We start from the raw sequence: 19,083 nt of genomic DNA on the forward strand, positions 1-19,083 counted from the left end.
ATGAATTCAATTCCTTTGTGTGCTTCAATATTAAACACATTTTAACACCATATCTTTCCTGAATATCTTCAAAGGAAATCATCTTGACCACAAATAAATGTGCAACCCTCTTCCTAATATGTATAACTTCCAAGATATAAAATTCCCTAATAAGTCACCCAATCATGGAATTAAAAAAAAAAATCTGATCTAAAATCTTTTTAGACATTACCAAACTTTTCATTAGTAATGAATAGAGATGAACAAGTAGTATTTGATCGAATAGGTATTCGATCGAATACTACAAAATACTCGTACTCGGTCGAATACAACGTGGTAAATGCAGTCAAAATTCGATTTCCCCTCCCACCTTCCCTGGCGCTTTTTTTTTTTTTACACCAATAACTATGCAGGGGAGGTGGGACAGAAACTAGGACAACGTAGGCATTAAAAAAAAAAAGTATACAGTAGAGAACAGCGAGTAGTGAAATATTTGAAAATTCGATTCGAGTAGACCTCAATATTCGATTATTCGATTGAATATCTACTCGCTCATCTCTAATAATGAACTAAGAGACCAGTTTGAATAAGGTTCCTGCTCCAATTCTTCTGTCTCCAAAGTTTCTACCAACTGGTCCTTTATCCTTGTTCTATCATCCTACTTTACTGACTCCAAGTAATAAATTCCATTTGAGTTGCAAGAAACAACTTCAAAACCACGGCAGAGAAAACCCTCTCCTACCTTTTTATGGTTTACATAAATATTTTTGTTTAATGCATATTTGTTTCCTTTCCTGTGTCAGTTTATTTGTCAGTATCTCTATTACAGGGGTTGTGCCATTATAGGACAGGAGATAAGTGCCCAATATCTGGGGGGTGATCTTCTTGTGAATGGAGGGTCAGTGTGCTTGCATGACTGGCACTCTATTGACTTCTATTGGACTGCCTGTAACCTGCAGTGCCTACAGCCCCATGGAAGCGCACTGGTATGCCATTCACAAAGAGAGTATCATCCATAACGGTATAACTCATTTAAGTGTAAGTTAATGGACTTTTTCTTCCATTAGAAAAGGTAAATGAGTATGATGGAAGAAAACTATCACGTTTTTTAATACTGAAGTGAATGTAGTACATACATCCTGTCTGTATAAGCCTTCATACATGGTGTCCTATCAGTTTTTATGCTGCTAATAGCCCCATTGTGGCTGCACACTTTTTACTTTTCTTTTTCAGCCTATCGCCATATACGATAGTCAGTCTGCCTCCCCTATCCATTATTATTGCTACTGGCTTCTTTACATGTAATTCTGCCAGGAGTAACTGTAAAATAGCAATGAAATTGCCCAAGTGACCATAATATAGGAGATCCAAGGAACACGGGACTGCACTCACAGGGTATGATGCAGCTAAACAGATCCCTGACACACACAAAAAAGAAGTCTATGAGCACATTCAGGAAAGCTGCTTACTGTCTATGACTGACATCTCATCAGTAACCACTCAAGCAACCAGAAGTTTATACAAGTACAAGTATCAAGTAGGTACAAGTAGGTTTTTCCTATATTGTAGGTTGTGAAATGCTACGGAATCTTCTGTGTAAATAGAAAGCTGAGTGCAGCTATGTACAAGTTGTGAAGAGGAACCAGTGTGTCAAGAGAGCCCTGTCCCTTCTCCCTCCATTCACTGCGAGGTTGTCCTGAATTTCATGGTAAATAAGAACGGAACTTACCTAGTAACAGAGAGTGACCAGCAAATTAGCTAGAAGGGAGACACCTTTTTTGCTGCAAATTTAGAGAGATATTTCAGGCAGAAAGTTGCAGCACTTTTAAGTACAATGCCTTAATGTTAGCCCAGAATCACATGCTCTATTAAATGAGATTAAGTTGTAAAAGCAAGTAACCATATAATAATAATATATTTTACTTATATAGCGCCAACATATTCCACAGCACTTTACAAATCATAGGGTTAAAGTACAGAAAAATAGACTTTGCAGAGTAATAAATCAATTCACACAATGGGACTGAGGGCCCTGCTCGCAAGAGCTTGCAATCTATGAAGTAGAGGGGGTGACACAAGAGTTACCAGGGACAGCATAGGAGGTAGCATTGCTTATACAGCGGTCCATCCATTTTTGTGATCGAGGTTATTTTCACTCTACATGAATAAAGCTGTATGAGCCCTTTACAGTCCATTGCTGTGCAATGTCCCTTCAATCCTCACTGGGCTAGCCACCAAACTATATAACACGTGTGTGTGTCTGTGTATATATATATATATATATATATATATATATATATGTATCTCATAACCATCTTAATAGAAACTTGCCCTATCTGTACTAGAAATGGACAATAGCTATTATGTCTCTTGTTCTTTTTTATTACTGGAAATTGGCCGACTAGAGTTCTTTTGAAGCTGAAATCCACCTGGACCTGGGTTGCTGACATCTGATACTAACCTGGATGACCACACACGGCAGGAAGTCTTGAAGACTTAGTAATAAGTAGAATTTCCATGGCCGATTTAATGCGAAAATTATGTTTCCACATTGAATTATATGGCCATGAGATTGTGGGCTACATAAAATGAATTGCTGGCTCAGGAACTGAACTGTTAAAATAAGTTGAGCTGCAGGTCTTTCATCATCTGGTGTATGGCATTAGGAGGTCACAGACTGGATCATGTATGACATATTACCTGTTATTATTTCCATTGCTGTTTATAAGTGATCTGTACAGAATATTCTTTCTATATGTAACAAACTTCTCCATCCTCAGAAACCAATGTTATGATGTTCACAGACTTGGGACAATTTCCAGATGCTCCTGAATGCCAAATTTGTCTGCTTAGTTCACAGTCATTCTAACTTAAAAGTGATGCTGGTTTCACGGGGTTACAACACGAGTGTACTGAACAAACTTAGGTCATCATAGATGTTAGCAGAACTTTGGGGTTTCCAGCTTTTGCAGCTGTTGTGTGGATTTAAAGGAGCTTTCCAGCCCCAAATGGATTTTACCCACAGGATAGGGCATCAGTATCTAACTTGTTGGGGTCCAACTCCCAATTCCACAGAGATAAGCTGCTCCAGCAGGCTCCAATGGATAGGGAGCTTGTGCAGGCTGCTCCTATTTGAGTAATAGGAGGGGTGCTGCAATTCTCAAGAACCACCAATATGTGCAGGGGCTACTACGCCACTTCTATAAGGGCGGCTTCACATCTGACCCGGGCTCGGCTTTCAGTTTCCGTCTTCTGCCCAAGAAACTGGACAGGAGAAGGAAACCGACAGTCATTTTTCAAACCCATTCATTTGAATGGGTTTGCAAAGTGTCCGCCCGTAAGCACCTGTGAGCGTTTTATGGTCTCCGTGGCAAAATCTTTTTTTTTTTTTTTTTTTTTTTTTTTTTTAAACCGGACACAAAGTCGGACATGCAGGACTTTGTGTCTGGTTTACAAAAAAACGTTGCCGCGGAGACCACAAAACGCTCACGGGTGAACACGGTCTGCCGAGTTTCCGTCTCCTTTTGGCAGAAGACGGAAACTGAAAGCGTTGACTGGGATGAAGATGTGAACTTGCCCCAACTTGAATACAGCATTCTGAACCTGCTCCCCCTCCACTGGCAGCTGCCAGAACAATAGACCTGTGCGGGATCCAGGTGTCAAACTCTCAAAGATCAAATACTGTTGAGGGCGGGTTCAAATCTGCGCCCGGTCTCCGTTATGCAAGTTTCCGTTTCCTGCCCAAAACTGGACAGGAGATGGAAACCGGCAGTCATTTTTCAAACCCTTTCATTTGAATGGATTTGGAAAGTGTCCGGCCATGAGCGCCCGTGAGCGTTTTGTGCTGGAGCAGCTTATCGGCAGTGAAACAGTTTTTTTTTAACCGGACACAAAGTTGGACATTCAGGACTCAGTGTCCGGTTAAAAAAATAACAATAAAAAAAACGGTTTAGCCGCGGAGAGCACAAAACGCTCACGGGCGATCACGGCCAGACACGGTCTGCCAGGTTTCCATCTTCTGTCGGCAGAAGACGAAAACCTGAAAACGGAGTCATCGCAGTAAAATCCATTTGCCTGATATCCCCTTTTAAAATGCATCCACATCATGGTTCTGTCTTTATATATGTGAACATTTCTCATAATCCGATAAACTATTAGAACGTCCACCTTGTAATTTATTTCCTCTTTTAACGTGCCAATGTAGGCTAGGACTACAAAGCAAATTTTGTCTGCATGACGTTAATATCGCAAATACTGAGCTGCAAGTCGCAACTAATAGTAAATCTAGTGATGCAAAAATCCACTCGTGTTGGATTTCTGATTTTTGTGGTGGTTTTATGTTCACCATCAATAGATGTTGTAATAGCATGACTGCAGTCTTATATCATGTCGCTTCAGTCCTGTTCTGAAAATACTATCACATTGTCCACTGTTTCCGTTTAGGCCATGCTCGGACTCCATACCTTAGCCCTGGAAAAGAACTGCGACAAACAAAGTCCTGCGTGAAGGCAAATCAAGACTGGAGCACAGGATAGTCAGATGTATCTTACACTATGTCCTGCACTAGACTGCTGAAACCAGTCATTTGTAATAAGAAGCTATCCACTCTGGTAACTCTCTCCAAGCTTCCATCATTATGGCCATCTGAACTACCCAATGGATCAGCCTACAAGCAGGCTAAAAGGTAGGAGATGACAAAAGCTGTTCATAACCAAACACAGGAGAAAATGGTGCCTTGAAACTCCAAATATGAACTAATTCAGTTTTACAAGCAAGGCTGGGTTCACATCTGCGCCAGGTGTCCATCTGGAGCAGATCTCTCATAAATCACCAGACATATAAGTGCTGTAAATTCGACTTTTTCATCCTGGCACAGATATGAACCTAGCCTGAGACGCATCCTTTTATTGTGAGCCCTGGAAAATTTTGTGAAAGAGTTATCTGGCATTAGATGAATTTTATTAAGACTGGCTCTGTCCTCATAATAATTCAGGTTTAATCCCGTGCACCAGAATGGAAATGTATGCCAGTAAGGAACTAGCGTAGATTTTCTTTATAACTTGCTCCAGTTTTGTGGCATGATCGTAGACAAGTAAACTTGTCGGACTGACGCTAGGTTCACACTAGCGTTCGGCACTCCATTCTGAGCTTTCCGTCTTCTGCATGCAGAAGACGGAAAGCTGTCAGACCGGGTGCGGCGGTGAGCGTTCTATGCTCTCCACCACAAAACCGTTTTTTTTAAATCGGACACAGAGTACTGCATGTCCGACTCTGTGTCCGGTTTAAAAAAAATGGTTTCGCGGCGGAGAGCATAAAACGCTCACCGCCACTCACGACCGGACATCGTTCAAACCCATTCAAATGAATGGGTTTGAAAGAGTCCTGCAGGTTTCTGTCTCCTGCCTCCGTTTTGTGCAGGAAACGGAAACCTGCAGAACGGAGACCGGGCACAGATGTGAACGAGCCCTGAAGTATCTTCTCCCCACAGTGCCCAAATTCATAGAAAGAGGTGAATGGGGCACAAGAAAAGAGGAAGTAACACATCAACGTGTGCCAAAGAGGCACCACAACTATTTCCATCTACACCAATTCCCCCCAATACTCTGCTTTTTTTCCAGTCTAGGGAAGGTGGTATTGTCGGTTGCACATGGGCAGCTGTTCTTCCATGGCTGCAAAACCGGACAGGAATAGGACAAAAATGAATGGGTCAGTGAGCTATATGGGAAAAACCTGGATAACACTGAACCACACCATGGTCATCTGCAAGAGGCCCTAATTCCCTTGGAAAAAAGATGACCTACAAAACCAGACACAACCCATAGACAATAGAGGCTGTGTTTGTTGGAAAGAGGGAAAAACACAAAACTAAGGGGGCGTTCACACTACCATTGAATATCTGTTATGATTATTTAATGGATCAGTTTAAAAATAAAAAAAGACACATTAACCTCAGTTTCCGTTTTTATACAGTCCATTTTGGTTTTATTTTTTTGTTCTGCTTTCTGAGAAAATACGGACAGACGTTACGGACAGTATAACTTAATAACCTTCCATAATACGTCCGTTAATAAACCTTGGTATTAACACCTGTCATAAGTCTATTATTTTCAATGGACCCAAACGTCCTGCACCCCACACGATGTCCATCAAAATAACCTGTGACGGATTTGGTAAAAACAGACACTAATGATCAATGGATTAAATCTCTTTTGAAGTCAATTGGATTTTTAACAGATTTTTGACAAATCTATTGTTGTCCGTTATTGACACTTTCTAGCAGTAGACACTAACAACAGTAATGTGAATGCTCCCTTATTTTTATTCCTTTAGTAAGCATAAAGCTAGAATTTCCTTTTCCGTTCCGTCTGCCCCGCTGCTGCTGCTTTTGTCATTATGAGCATTTTTGTGTACCAGTTTTATTTACTAGAGCTTGATAAATCTTGTTAAGTCAAGTTCAGAAAACTTGGATTTCTCCTTGGAACATGAGGCTACTTCTATCTGAATATTTTCCCTTCTAGTTCTCCCAGTTTGTAAAATAAAAGCCGTCTCCGACAGGAGGTTTATTTACTTGTAGAATGAATCATAGGAGAGTACAATAGACTGACCTGGAATAACCCAGGAAGTAAATGAATAAGACGTATCGCTCTAAATCAGGAATACACATATTTATTGTTTCTGCTCCTGCCAATGTGTATTCAATAACTGCACATTGAATATATTTTCTTCAGCGGTTTTCACCCCCAATACTTTTGTTAGCTCACACATTTGGTCTTGTAACGTCCCTTTTACAAATTCATTATTTTTTTTCATGATAAATCATGGCAAGCTGACCTAATAATGATAAAAGATATAAGGTAGAGCTTTATTATCCCCATTGGTTAGGTTCAGACTAGCGATCCATAATATCCGTTATTCTTATACATCAAAGGATGAGAGCAACGGACATTAAAAGACAGATGCAGACGGATCCCCCCTCCATCTGGTGTCCGTCTGCATTCAAAAAATGGTGAAACCTTACTTCCATTGTGTATTTATTTTCTAATGGAAGGAAAAGTCCTGCATACTGCTACAAAAGTGTCCGGCATGATTTTTACATTATACTCCATGAGAACGGACACAGACAGAGAGGTCGTGTTAAGAATGTGTTCAGATTTGCATCTTGGTTAATGGAAATATGGGCCGTAGATACCCTTTGAAAGTGCAGTCCAGCAGATTTCCATCAGGGTAGCACGAATAACATTGTCGACTGCGCTATTCATACAGTAACTAATACTGTAACAAATGATGTAAATCTAAGCTAGCCAGGAATTATTTATTTTATGGACTATCCTTAGGATGTTAATGGGAACTTAGATGTATTAACACTGCCCGGCCTCTATACCAGGGGTAGAGAACCAACAGCTCTCCAGCTGTAGTAAAACTACATCTCCCAGCATGCATACTTCCTCTAATGTTCTTGGAACTCCCATGGAAGTGAATGGAGCATGTTGGGAGTTGTAGTTTCAAAGGAGCTGGAGAGCCGAAGGTTCCCTACCCCTGCTCTATACAGTGTATGGAGCCATCTGATTTCAGCTCCGTACACTGTATAGTACAGTGATTGCATGCAGCCCTAAAACGCTGATCCTTTAGAAGACCTACTAAGTTACGCCCCCTGAGCATATCCTAAGGATAGGCCATAAAAAAAATCCCAGACAACACCTTAAACAGAACCTTTTATCTGCTCCAGTTCTTTGCCTCTGTTAATAGACTGTGATCTAGTGATCCTGGTACAGTTGGAATTTTTCTCTAGCCCCCACCATTCCTGAGCAATCAGTGCTGTTAACTTTGGTGCCTGATATTTTATTAAGGCTCTGTACTATCATGTGCGTGGTGTCAGGTCAGAGCAGGCAAGGGGCCGTGACTCAGAGCTTCAGTCAGAGGCAGCCAGTGTCGGAGCTTTACTGCTTGTCTGCTCCTGCCTGACACCGCCCTCCTGACAGTACAGAGTCTAAATAGTATATCAGGCACCAAAACTAAGAGCATTGATTGCTCAGAAATGGTGGGGGCTAGAGAAAAAATTCCAACTGTGCAGAATCAGCGGAGCAGAGACTAGTAAATGATAGAAAGAACTGAACTTGGTGGAGATGGTGAAGGGTCCTCTTGAAATAAAACCTAACCTTTCACTACCATGGGAAGCCACATATAGGACATGGTAGGAGGCATCTGCCTATGAATTCCATTTGCCTTAATGAAACAGGAATTGCCCTAATGATAAACTGAAATAGCTAAACTGTCCTATCCTCATGTGTATAGCGGTGTAAGTAAACCAGTGCTGTCTTATTGCTTCATTGTAGTAAACTGTGTGTAAACTGCATTTTTATGACTCCATACATGAGTCTCCTAGCAATGGGTCACAAAAAGAAAGAGGAAATAAAACATTCCCAATGGAAAGTATAGCTTTATTTTAGGGGTAACTTTATAGTTATTCCTTTTAACATGCAGCCCAATGTTTTCCGCACGTGTGAAGGCCGTGTTTATCTCCTCTCCATTTATAGCTACACATGTCTCTTTGTTGTAAAATCATGTTATTAATTGGCTGCTCCTCCTGTTTTACATATGATTTCTATAGCTCATTGTATTGGTATTCTGGATCTGAGCAGTTCATCCCCATATCTTTAATGTCTCGGTGGACATGGTGCTGTAATGTCATGTTTTTGCGCTACAGTTATTTGATCTTCTTTTACAATACCTTCTCTTTCCCTCAAATATATGAGTTTTATTACTTAAAGGGGTTGTCCGGCATAAACTAAAACTTTAACACTACACTAAACCCCCTCCCCCCCCCAGCCTAACTTCTAATTTACTACCTTTAGAAACAAAAGTATAAGTATCCCTATGACTGCACATTTTCTGATTTTCTGGTGACGTTCCGTTTCGCTGTTTCTGGAAACAGGAGGTCTCCAGTACTCCTCTCTTAAAGGGAATGTGTCACCCAAAGTGTTATGTTTTTATGTTAAATATAATTTTGATCTTTTTTTTTTTTTTTTTTTTATATATTTTTCCATTTCACTATATTTTTTTAAGAAGGAACTATATCTTGGATTTTTTACTTTGGGCCACCAAGCCTAGTATGGACTGACACCACTCAATTCTGTAGGAGTTTTCTTTTCAGCATTCACCTGATTTACATCACAAGCAAAACAGATAACATTACAGTAAAAATTAGCACCTCTATTGATAATACCACCTAATAACCATCATTACTTCCCCTACTGATAATACAAATAGTACTGTAAATGGAAAAGGCAGCTCTCCAAGAAAAAGTCTTCCTTTTATTCCCAGTGCAACGTTTCAGTTTAGTGTGGGCTGTTCTTAAACAACACAATGTGAGAACTTGTGCCAGGATATATAATGGTGCACATAAAGCAATCGATGACATCATATCATTAGTGAAAACAGGTGTATACATGTAACATGTTCATTCATAAAATAATCCAATGTGTTGCATAGTATATAATAAAATGTGTCACATAGTGTATACAAGGGCTATTTCACATGGGGATTCCACATGTGCATATTCCGTCACGGCATGCCGGTGCAGTGCACAGGGGCGAACTACAGAAAGCCGTAACCCACCCCCCCACCCCCTCTGGGAGGAGGGGGCGGAGCAGAGGGAGCGTGGCGACGTGCAGGGGGCGTGGCTTAGTGCCGTTTGCCGGCAGAGAGCAGGCACGGAGACGACCTGCTCTCTGCCTGAGACTGAGAGGAGGCTGCTGGAGCAGCGCTGCTCCAGTGGCCTCCCCAAACCACTGCTCGGTGCTAAGCCAGTCCAGGACAGCTTGTCCTGGACTGGCTTAGGTAACCAAAAATGCCGCCCTCCCTGAGGCCCTGGCATAGCGCCGCCTGAAGCGGTCGCCTCATGGGAGGTGCGGCGCTGATGGCAGCATTGCGCGCATGCGCACTGTGCTCGCCTACTACCCTACTGACAATAAATGACGTCACATCTTTTCTCCTCCCCCTTTCTCCACAATGAATCCTTAGAAAACTCTCCCATAGACCTCAATCCATTTTCTCCAGTCTATTTCTGTCTATGGCCATGACTGTGTTGTAAAGCATATCACTAAATGTTGATAACAGAGCAGAGGAGAAGATGGCAAGATGGCCGCTCCTGTAATCACGTACAAAAAATAGAAAAAAAATCTGAAAAAAAATTCACTGGTTGTTAATAAATAAAAACTTTCGATACATTCCTTTCATATAGTAATGTTGGAGCTCATGCACATTTATTAGATCCCATCCCTGTGAGATCAGGAAATCACAAAGAAAGATGGATCCAATTCCATCCTTGGCACACATATGAGGTTCCTACAAGGAGCCGTACCTTTATTTGCTCCAGTATCAGTTTATTCAGTATTTGATACCTTTTTCATTGCAGTGAGAATCCAAAGTGCAACGAATTGTAATGTAAATCTGTAATAAGATAGGATTTGATAACCTTCCTATAATGGTATTTGTGTATTTCTAAGCACTCGGGATCATTATTTTTAGTTTCACCATGAAGACATGCATGCAGTTCATTCGCATTGACTCCCTGAGGACAAAACAAGCCCTTAGTATGTGTCACGTTTCTATTCTTTGTTATGTTTCCCAACCAGTCACAGCCAATTTGATGAGATTTACATGTGGAACAGACGTAGGAATCCGCTGCTGTGACCCATCTCTTGTGCTCGTTTTGCTTGATCTCTAGAATATAAGAGCCGCTTTCTTCTCTGCCCTATAGAGACCCATTCCACATTGCCTGCCTAGCAACACACCGTGCCCAGTCACCTTCCTCTTACATCAGACACAATACAAGAAGTTGCACTGCATTGCACAACACTAAAAATGTCATATCTAGTTTTTATGTACTGTTTAATTTCTTCAGTTTAGCAAGGAATTGACAACGATTGTCTTATTAGGGCACAGTATCACCACACTAAGCAATTCTGCATACTATAAGGAACGTTCTAGAGTTATTGAATTCTGACTTTTTTTAATTAAATTATTATGGTGCAAATCTTTTTTATTTGGTTACACCAAAAAACATGATAAACTTTTGTCATTCAGTTTTCTCACGGAGACTTAAAGCTCGAGAAGCTTTGTAGAGTTGGGGGAGTAAGAGACTGGAATACAGATGCTCATCTCCACTACCCCCAGGGGGTCAGTTATTTGTACAGAGAGTCAATTTACTTATCAGTATTCTTTTCTATTGGGCATGTGGGAGGAAACCCGCACTAACATGGAGAGAATATACAGACTCCATGCAGATGTTGTACTTGGAAAGATGTGAACCCAGGACCCCAGTCCTTCCAGGCTACAGTGCTAACCATTGAGCCATCTTTTTTTTTTTTTTTTTTTATAAAAAGTCTGTTTGAGTTGTAAAATGGGCACTATCATGCAGCAGTTTTACAGGCAACACAATGGTCAATGTTATGCCACACAAGGAGTGGCCTTAAGAAGGCAACTGAGCGTGACTTATTTAAAAGATGCACCAAATTCGCCAATGTGGCACCGTGATAGATTTGGTGCATATTTTGTGCTATTTGGATGTCAAACAGTATTATTAAAGGGATTCTACCATTAAAAACTTTTTTTTTCTCATTGACACGATGGAATAGCCTTAAGAAAGGTTATTCTTCTCCTACCTTTAGATGTTGTCTTCACCCAGTCGTTCGGTTAAAATACCGTTTTTCGCCGGTATGCAAATGAGTTCTCTTGCAGCATCGGGGGGCATCCCCAATGCTGTGAGAGAACTCTCCAGCGCCGCCTCCATCTTCTTCAAGAACAGGGTCTTCACGCACCTTCTTCCGGGGGTTAGCTTCAAACTTCTAGGCCTTGAGCAAAGCCGACTGCGCATGCTCACCAGCCACAAGAAAATTGCCACTTACAATGCTGTGTAAGCGACCATTTTTCTTGTGGCTATGGGCCACAGCATCAGGACGTCTTGCAGCATTGGGGACGTCCAATGGCTATTATCTGTCATAGGATAAGAGCAACAGACTTTTTTAGTAATACAGTGACAGCTGATGCTTTCTTTTGTCATGTTTGTTCACATTGGTTAAAGATGAAAACGTATAGGTAATATCTTATTATGGATAAGAGCAATAAAAGTTACTGTGGTGTGAACTTACCCTTATGGTAAATTCACACGGGGTTTTTTGGTCAGGATTTTGAGGACAGATCCGCCTCAATATCCTGACCAAAAAGACAGCTCCCTTTGAAATCAATGGGAGTCGGTCAGTTTTTTTTTATGGGAGCCGTTTGTTCCGGTTCCTGGAAAAAAGAAGTGAGATGCTCATTCTTTCAGGCGGATTCGCCTCGTGACATCCGCCTGAAGACACTCCCTCCTCCTGACTAGGCCCATTCATTTGGGCCTTATCCGGAGCGGAGTGCGTGACTGGATGCCATTGCAGTGCACTGGCATCCATCTGCAGCTACCCGTATTTTGGACCAGCCTCCGCTTCAGGTCCAAAAAACCCAGTGTGAACTTACCCTTACACCCCCTCCTTATTATCTCCTTAACTATCTTGCCCACTAACTCTTCCTGACCAACTCAGCCCACCTCAGCCCAAATATACATTTTTTACTTACTTATGTAGTTTAGAAGGTAGGCGGGGGAAGGGTGTTTAATTTAGTGTAGGGATTTATAGTTACCCTTTAATAAACAGGCACAGGACATGGCTGATTCACGCCCCGTCCCCTCCATATATCTCTGACCTCATCTCCCGCTACCTGCCCACACGTAACCTCAGATCCTCCAACGACCTCCTACTCCGCTCTCCTCTCATCCGCTCCTCACACAACCGTTTCCAAGATTTCTCCCGTGCATCCCCCATACTCTGGAACTCCTTACCAAGACACATAAGACTGACCCCCACAATCACAGGCTTCAAGAAGGCCCTGAAGACTCACCTATTCAGAAAGGCCTACAACCTCCAATAACACTATCACCGCACTGCCATCTGTACAGTCTCCCCCTCACCGTCTGTCTCTACCCTTCTCCCTTATAGACTGTAAGCCATTGCAGGCAGGGCCCTCTACTCCACTGTGCCACTCGGTCATTGTTAGTATTATATTTGTTTTTTATATTTTGTGCACTGTATGTAAACCCCCAAATGTAAAGCACCATGGAATTAATATAATAATGTACAGCACCATGGAATATAATAACTTACAGCACCATGGGATTAATATAACAATGTACAGCACCATAGAATTAATATAATAATGTACAGCACCATGGAATTAATATAATAATGGACAGCAGCATGGAATATAATAATGTACAGCACCATGGAATATAATAACTTACAGCACCATGGGATTAATATAATAATGTACAGCACCATGGAATTAATATAATAATGGACAGCAGCATGGAATTAATGGTGCTATATAAATAAATAATACTTCAATAATAATTCATGAGGAGGCCAGTTGTTTTGTTGCAAATGCTAGCATAGTTGGCCAGTGTATTCAGCCCCTTACTTGGCTGCTTTTACTGGAGAAGAATAGGCCTGGTAACACTTGTAGCCAGAGGGCAGAGGTTTTAAGTTAATTAAATCACTATGTTAATTGGGGACCCCATGAACATGCGGCCTACTAAAGAAGTATCCTGAATAGCCAGATGTTCTCTGTAAGACACTTACCTAAGCCCCCCAGACTCCTCATTTGTGTGTGAATGCTTTTACAACTGTGTGTTGTGAATTACTGTACACACTAGGTGGAGCTGCAATATTCTTCCTTATAGTGTGAACTCAGGTCCCCGCATTGTGACGATTATTCTCACTGCAGAAATTTACAATTGAAAAAAAGAAAAAAAGCAATCAAAAAGTATAATTTGAGTTTTATTATGTTCATATCAGCAGAAAAACAATCATAAAATATTATTACAAATCATAACAAACCTAAATTCCAAATTATTCATTAACCAAAAGAGTCCAATAAAGCCCATCCTAAACTAAAACTGCAATAAGTATCAGCCCAGCCTGCTGAAATATTCCATACAAGAAAAAAATCCAAAACTCTGTCAGCTCTGCTCGATCTGATTAGGAATTCTTAGCCACAGCGTCCGCAACAAAATCGAGCAGATAGATTATTGCTTCAGCCTCCTGCTGCAATCTCTCCCACCCATTGAAAACAATGGAAGGCAGAACCTGAAATCTGCCGCTGAATCGGATGCAGAATTCGCAGCAAATTCCTCTGTGAGGATTTACCCAAAGAGGTTGTCCAGGGAGTTTAATTTTAACTTTCTTTTTCCACATTTTCATTCAACCCAGACTTGGTGTTTTCGGGTGACTTGTTCCAATTCTGGGTCACATGGTCAGAACCATCACCTGGATCGCTCCGCTTCCTCCCTTCTGTACTCTTTTTCACAGGGAGGGTTCAGTTCCATTCTGGTGCATGAAGGTGCACCTGACGTATTGAGAGCCTGACATATTGGGGCCTTTCTAAACACTGATGTAGGAAACACCAATCTTAATACATTCCCCCCACTGTATTTGCTATAAGTAATTGGATGATCTCCCGCTACCTCACCTGTAGTACATCTCATGTAAGGCCTCGTTCACATTTGCATTTGTATTCCGTCTGGGGGAGTCTGCATGAGGACCCCCTTTCCCCGAAGGGAATACCGAACGCAACTGCAAGCGGTGTGCAGTGAAAGCACACGGACCCCATAGATTATACTGGGGTCCATGTGCTTGCTGCCAGATCTCCACAGGGATCATGCGGACAGGAAAATAGTTCACCATCTACTTTCCTGTCCACATGATTCGTGTGGGCAGCACACGGACCCCATTATAGTCTATGGGGTCTGTATACCGCAGACCGCTTGAAGTTGCTTTCGGTATTCCACTAGCGTGGGTCCCATGCGGACTTCCCAAACAGAATATCGAACGCAGATGTGAACAAAGGGTAAGATTGCCTTTCACATTAAATCACGGCATATGTAGTATATTGCTGTGGAGCCCCGCAACTGTTATTAGGGGGACACAATGATTTTGGCCACGATTCCTGTTGTGCGACCAAAGATGGCTGAGTTGTCCTACAACGCATTCACTGATGTGGGCAAATGGCATTGCATTGTGACCTGTGTCCTGCGACCGCAACAAAACACTGAGCAAATGTTCTATTTTTTGGTGACCCAAGGTTGCAGTTTGGCGATCTTTATTGTAAGGAGTCGCGGCCAAACTTACCTTAGTCCATACTGGTCACGTGAGCCTAAGTATTGCCATTATAAGGCATTTACCAACCCAGAATTATTTTATTTGCCTTCAAAGCCATTACTTATCAATTGTAAGACTCCTGTGACATTGTGGAGAAGGGATCGGAGTGAAAATTCTAAAGAGGAATAAAAAGCAACAATTCTTAAATGACGTTAAATAAGGGACTTTCGGAGTAGGAATTTCCACTATTAACTCCTGGGATGCTGAGTTGTTGTCTCCGCTGGTATAACATGGGTTAATCCCCCCTCCTCTCCTGGCTGTGTGCAGGGTAATGCATGTCCCAGCTCTCTACAAACCATTAGATGGGGGAGGATGTACTGGGAGTGGAATCAGATTACACATCCTGCCTGGGAAGGGAGAGCCTGAGTCACACAGGGAAGGGGGCAGTTTACTATCTGGCTACTTTTGTCATATCGCTGCCTAGTGATCACAGCAGCACATCCAGCAGGATAAGGGACAGTCAACAAGTCCGCAAGACTTTGGATTCACTTCAGGTAGACTTTCCTACCGGACCATGTGAGGGAAGACGTAAAAAAAATGGCTGACAGGTAAGAGCAACAGATTGTTGTGTGACTTCTCTCCAGTTCAGCTGATAGTGTATGTGTGTGACCAAGCACTACAGGGGGTTGTGTTACCAGGGCTGATCTGATTGAGGCCTCATCTCAATGTTTTGTGACTCATTCTTTTGGCTGTCTGACTTTTTATACCTATTTTGAGCCAATCTCTCAGGAGTTTTACAAACCGCACAGATATGTTGTAACTAATAAGTTGTACAATGTTTCGTTTTACTGTCATTGATGTGTTTTATCTGTGGTTTATCCGGATATTGTTCCCCCCACACGTTGCACTATTTTTACCACATTTCCATAGTTTGTCTCGTCCTCTTGATCATAGTCTGGTATCTTTGTGTGCACGGGATACTTTCATCTGATCAAGGCCAAATCTATTTGATCTATGGTCACTTGAAACGAAATTTATCGCACTCCTCTGGCTCGATCACGATGACATGAGTGAGTTCTAAGTCCTGTTGAGGAGAGTCCAACATATAAATGGTGTTGCAAGTGGCTTTCCACTCACAGACTTGAGTTGTATTCATGTTTTTGGACATGTCCTCTGCGCTTGATGGGCCGTGACAGACTTGGGGAGGGGGTGATGTGTGCTTGGCAGCTTTTTGGGGCTGAATCCTACATGTGGGATTTGAATTTTGATCTGTATGGAAACAGCAGCTGCAAAACTCTTCACAGAGAGGAGTGTGAGCCGAGCAACAGGCAGAATCTCACCCCTGGTTATGGTGTCTTGTTAAACAGGCTCGGCCTAATCTCTTTTTACTCTAAATTTAATAGTCATGCTTTCCATTTCAGTCGTGAAGTCCCGCTCTGTTTTACCCGAATGAAATGTGTAGATACAATTCTGTGATTTATTTTTTTCTGACATGTTGCTTTTCCTTCTGTTCTGTCTGATTCATTTGGTCTCCCATTCAGCATTGTCACCAGGCTACAACAGATGGAATCCATGTGTTTCCGTCAGGTCTCTACAACTTTACCATATATGATAAAATGAGCACTATTTGGACTGGGTCTAGTCTCTCACAGGAATTGAAGTGTGATCAGGAATGATATCTATATGTTGGCTTATACATCCTATATATTGGACTACACTCTGTACAGAGACCCGACTCATAGTATGGTATCGGTATAATATTGTGAGTCACTGCCTGGCTGTGCGACTACTAATCCGTACTATCATTGTAATGGGGAGGCAGTGACAACTCCAGCTACAAAATGAAATGATTTTTATATATATCGTACAATTATTAGTATATAATTAGTTTGTGACCTACTTATTTCTATAGGAATTTTGTCAGTAGATTATTAATGAATTAGAGGATCTTTACTGCCTCTGCCTGACCATGGCAAAGTCAGTCTGTTGGAGAATAGAGGAGTTGGTGGTTTGGCTGACAGACTCCACAGCCCTGTACGATGCCGTGAAGTCCGGGAAATATGGGCTGATATACAGATCATAATTTGTGGATGGAAAAAGCCCATATGGGTTAGGCCTAAGGGTTGTACGCAGGCAGTTTTCCTACCGGTAATGAGCACTATCGTTGACTATAGCATGGCAACTACGTTCACATGGAGCAATCCTCATATGTTTATATGGACAATCATTAATACAGTCCTTTGTTCCCATAAAGTTCACAGTATTGTCAGCAGCATATACCCTGTGTTCACGAGGGCTGATAAATCATGGTTTTGTATGTCCAATAACAAGATTGGATCAATGACAGATGAGACAAATTTGTTTTCAATCTCCAGACATGTTTACACACGGCAGTGATCAATTGTTTAAGCAATTATCACCTCTATAATGGGCCTTAAAGGGGTTTTCTGGGACTTGTACATCCAAGGCCTATTCTTTAGTCATCAATATGTGTGTAATGGTGATCTGACGCCCGGACCCCTGTTGATCAGCTGTTTGAAGTTGTGAATACTTCCTGTGCCAACAAAGTCACATATATCAGTCACATGCTACAACAGCAGTTCAGTCTCATTCAATTGAATGGGGCTGAACTATGATACCAAGCAAAATCCTTCCGTACAGCACTGTGCTTGTTATTGAGGGAAGAGGTTGCATAATTCCCGCAAACCGCTGTGGCCTTTTTTAATGAGCTGATCAGTAGGGTCCCAGGGTAGGACACTTATGATGACCTATGATCTGCCATCCTTTATTCTGCTCATCAGTGGGAGTCTCGAGTGTCACATCACCACTGAGCAAACATTGATGGCCTATCCTAAAGATCATCACTTCCACCACAATGTGTAAGCAATACATCAAGTCTGTGAGGGTTATACATTTTTAGTCTTTCCAACACTATCTATGTGGTAGTCGCTGCTCATGTTTTACAAATGTTTTATACTATAAGATGCTAAAAGACATCTGTCTAAAGATGGAGGATTGCAACCATTAAGAATGATGGCTGGGTGAGACTTAAAGGGGCTATCCTGTTTTTAAAATTGATGGCCTATTGTTCAATAATTAGATCTGTGGAGGTACAACACCCGGGACCCCCGCAGATTGCCAGTACCCAGACAGCATAGATCTCGATATTGTTTACATGAGGCAAGGCACTCTGCTCACTCACTATACAGACTGTTCCCCAGTATTGGACCCACGCAGATTAAATTTGATGGCCTGTGGACTACCCGTGATGGCATAAAGGTGCAGGACATCAGTTGCGTCTTTCTGCTGCCAATTAGGAATCAGTAATTGAGTCAGCGGCAGCAAGAATCTGATAAACATATGAATGATGAACGTAGTAATGGTCAGTATCAGATCTGTGAGGGTCTGACATCGGTGAACCCCACTAATCAGCTGCTTGGAGAGACCCCAGCATTGTGATGAACGCTACAACCTCTTCACTGAATACCAAGCTCCGCGCTGTATATTGCATAGAGACTGTGCTTGATACTGCAGCTCGGCCCCATTAACTTGAATGGGACTAAGCAACCAAGACACCACATGATCAATGAACATGACTTCACTGGCTTGTACAGCGCTGCTCAGAGCAGCTGACCTGTGGGGGTATCTAATCCCCTCTGACCATTGATATTTAACTCCTGGAAAACCCATTGAAGGTGCCAATACACAGTCTGAATGGATTTCAACCATAAGGAATGTTATTGGGTGAAATTTAACAATGCTCAATCCTTTTGGCCGGTCAATGACACGTTTCGATCTCTGGGAAGAAGTTGTCCCTCTTCGAAATTTTTTGCCCAGTCCTTTATAGTTGTTTTTATGAAATAAAGAATAAGCCCAATAAAGACATAGTGATAGGGAATATACATGGTGATCCCTACAG

The 19,083-nt window shown here is 41.8% G+C and overlaps 2 protein-coding genes across 3 annotated transcripts in view; one reads left to right on the plus strand and one right to left on the minus strand.

The window, feature by feature from the left end:
• The window catches only part of CPNE1 (copine 1), a 340,171-nt gene that overhangs the window by 154,997 nt on the left and 166,091 nt on the right, over positions 1 to 19,083 (minus strand). The gene's annotated exons all lie outside the window — the stretch shown is intronic.
• The window catches only part of LOC142208848 (rho GTPase-activating protein 39-like), a 74,472-nt gene continuing 70,929 nt past the window's right edge, over positions 15,541 to 19,083 (plus strand). For both annotated transcript variants that reach the window (XM_075277609.1, XM_075277610.1), the window contains exon 1: positions 15,541 to 15,772. In XM_075277609.1, the coding sequence (XP_075133710.1) occupies positions 15,762 to 15,772 (11 nt within the window). In that variant the 5' untranslated portion in view covers positions 15,541 to 15,761. The remainder of the gene's footprint in view (positions 15,773 to 19,083) is intronic.

This window comes from Leptodactylus fuscus, chromosome 6 (assembly GCF_031893055.1).
Source record: "Leptodactylus fuscus isolate aLepFus1 chromosome 6, aLepFus1.hap2, whole genome shotgun sequence".
NCBI lineage: Eukaryota > Metazoa > Chordata > Amphibia > Anura > Leptodactylidae > Leptodactylus > Leptodactylus fuscus.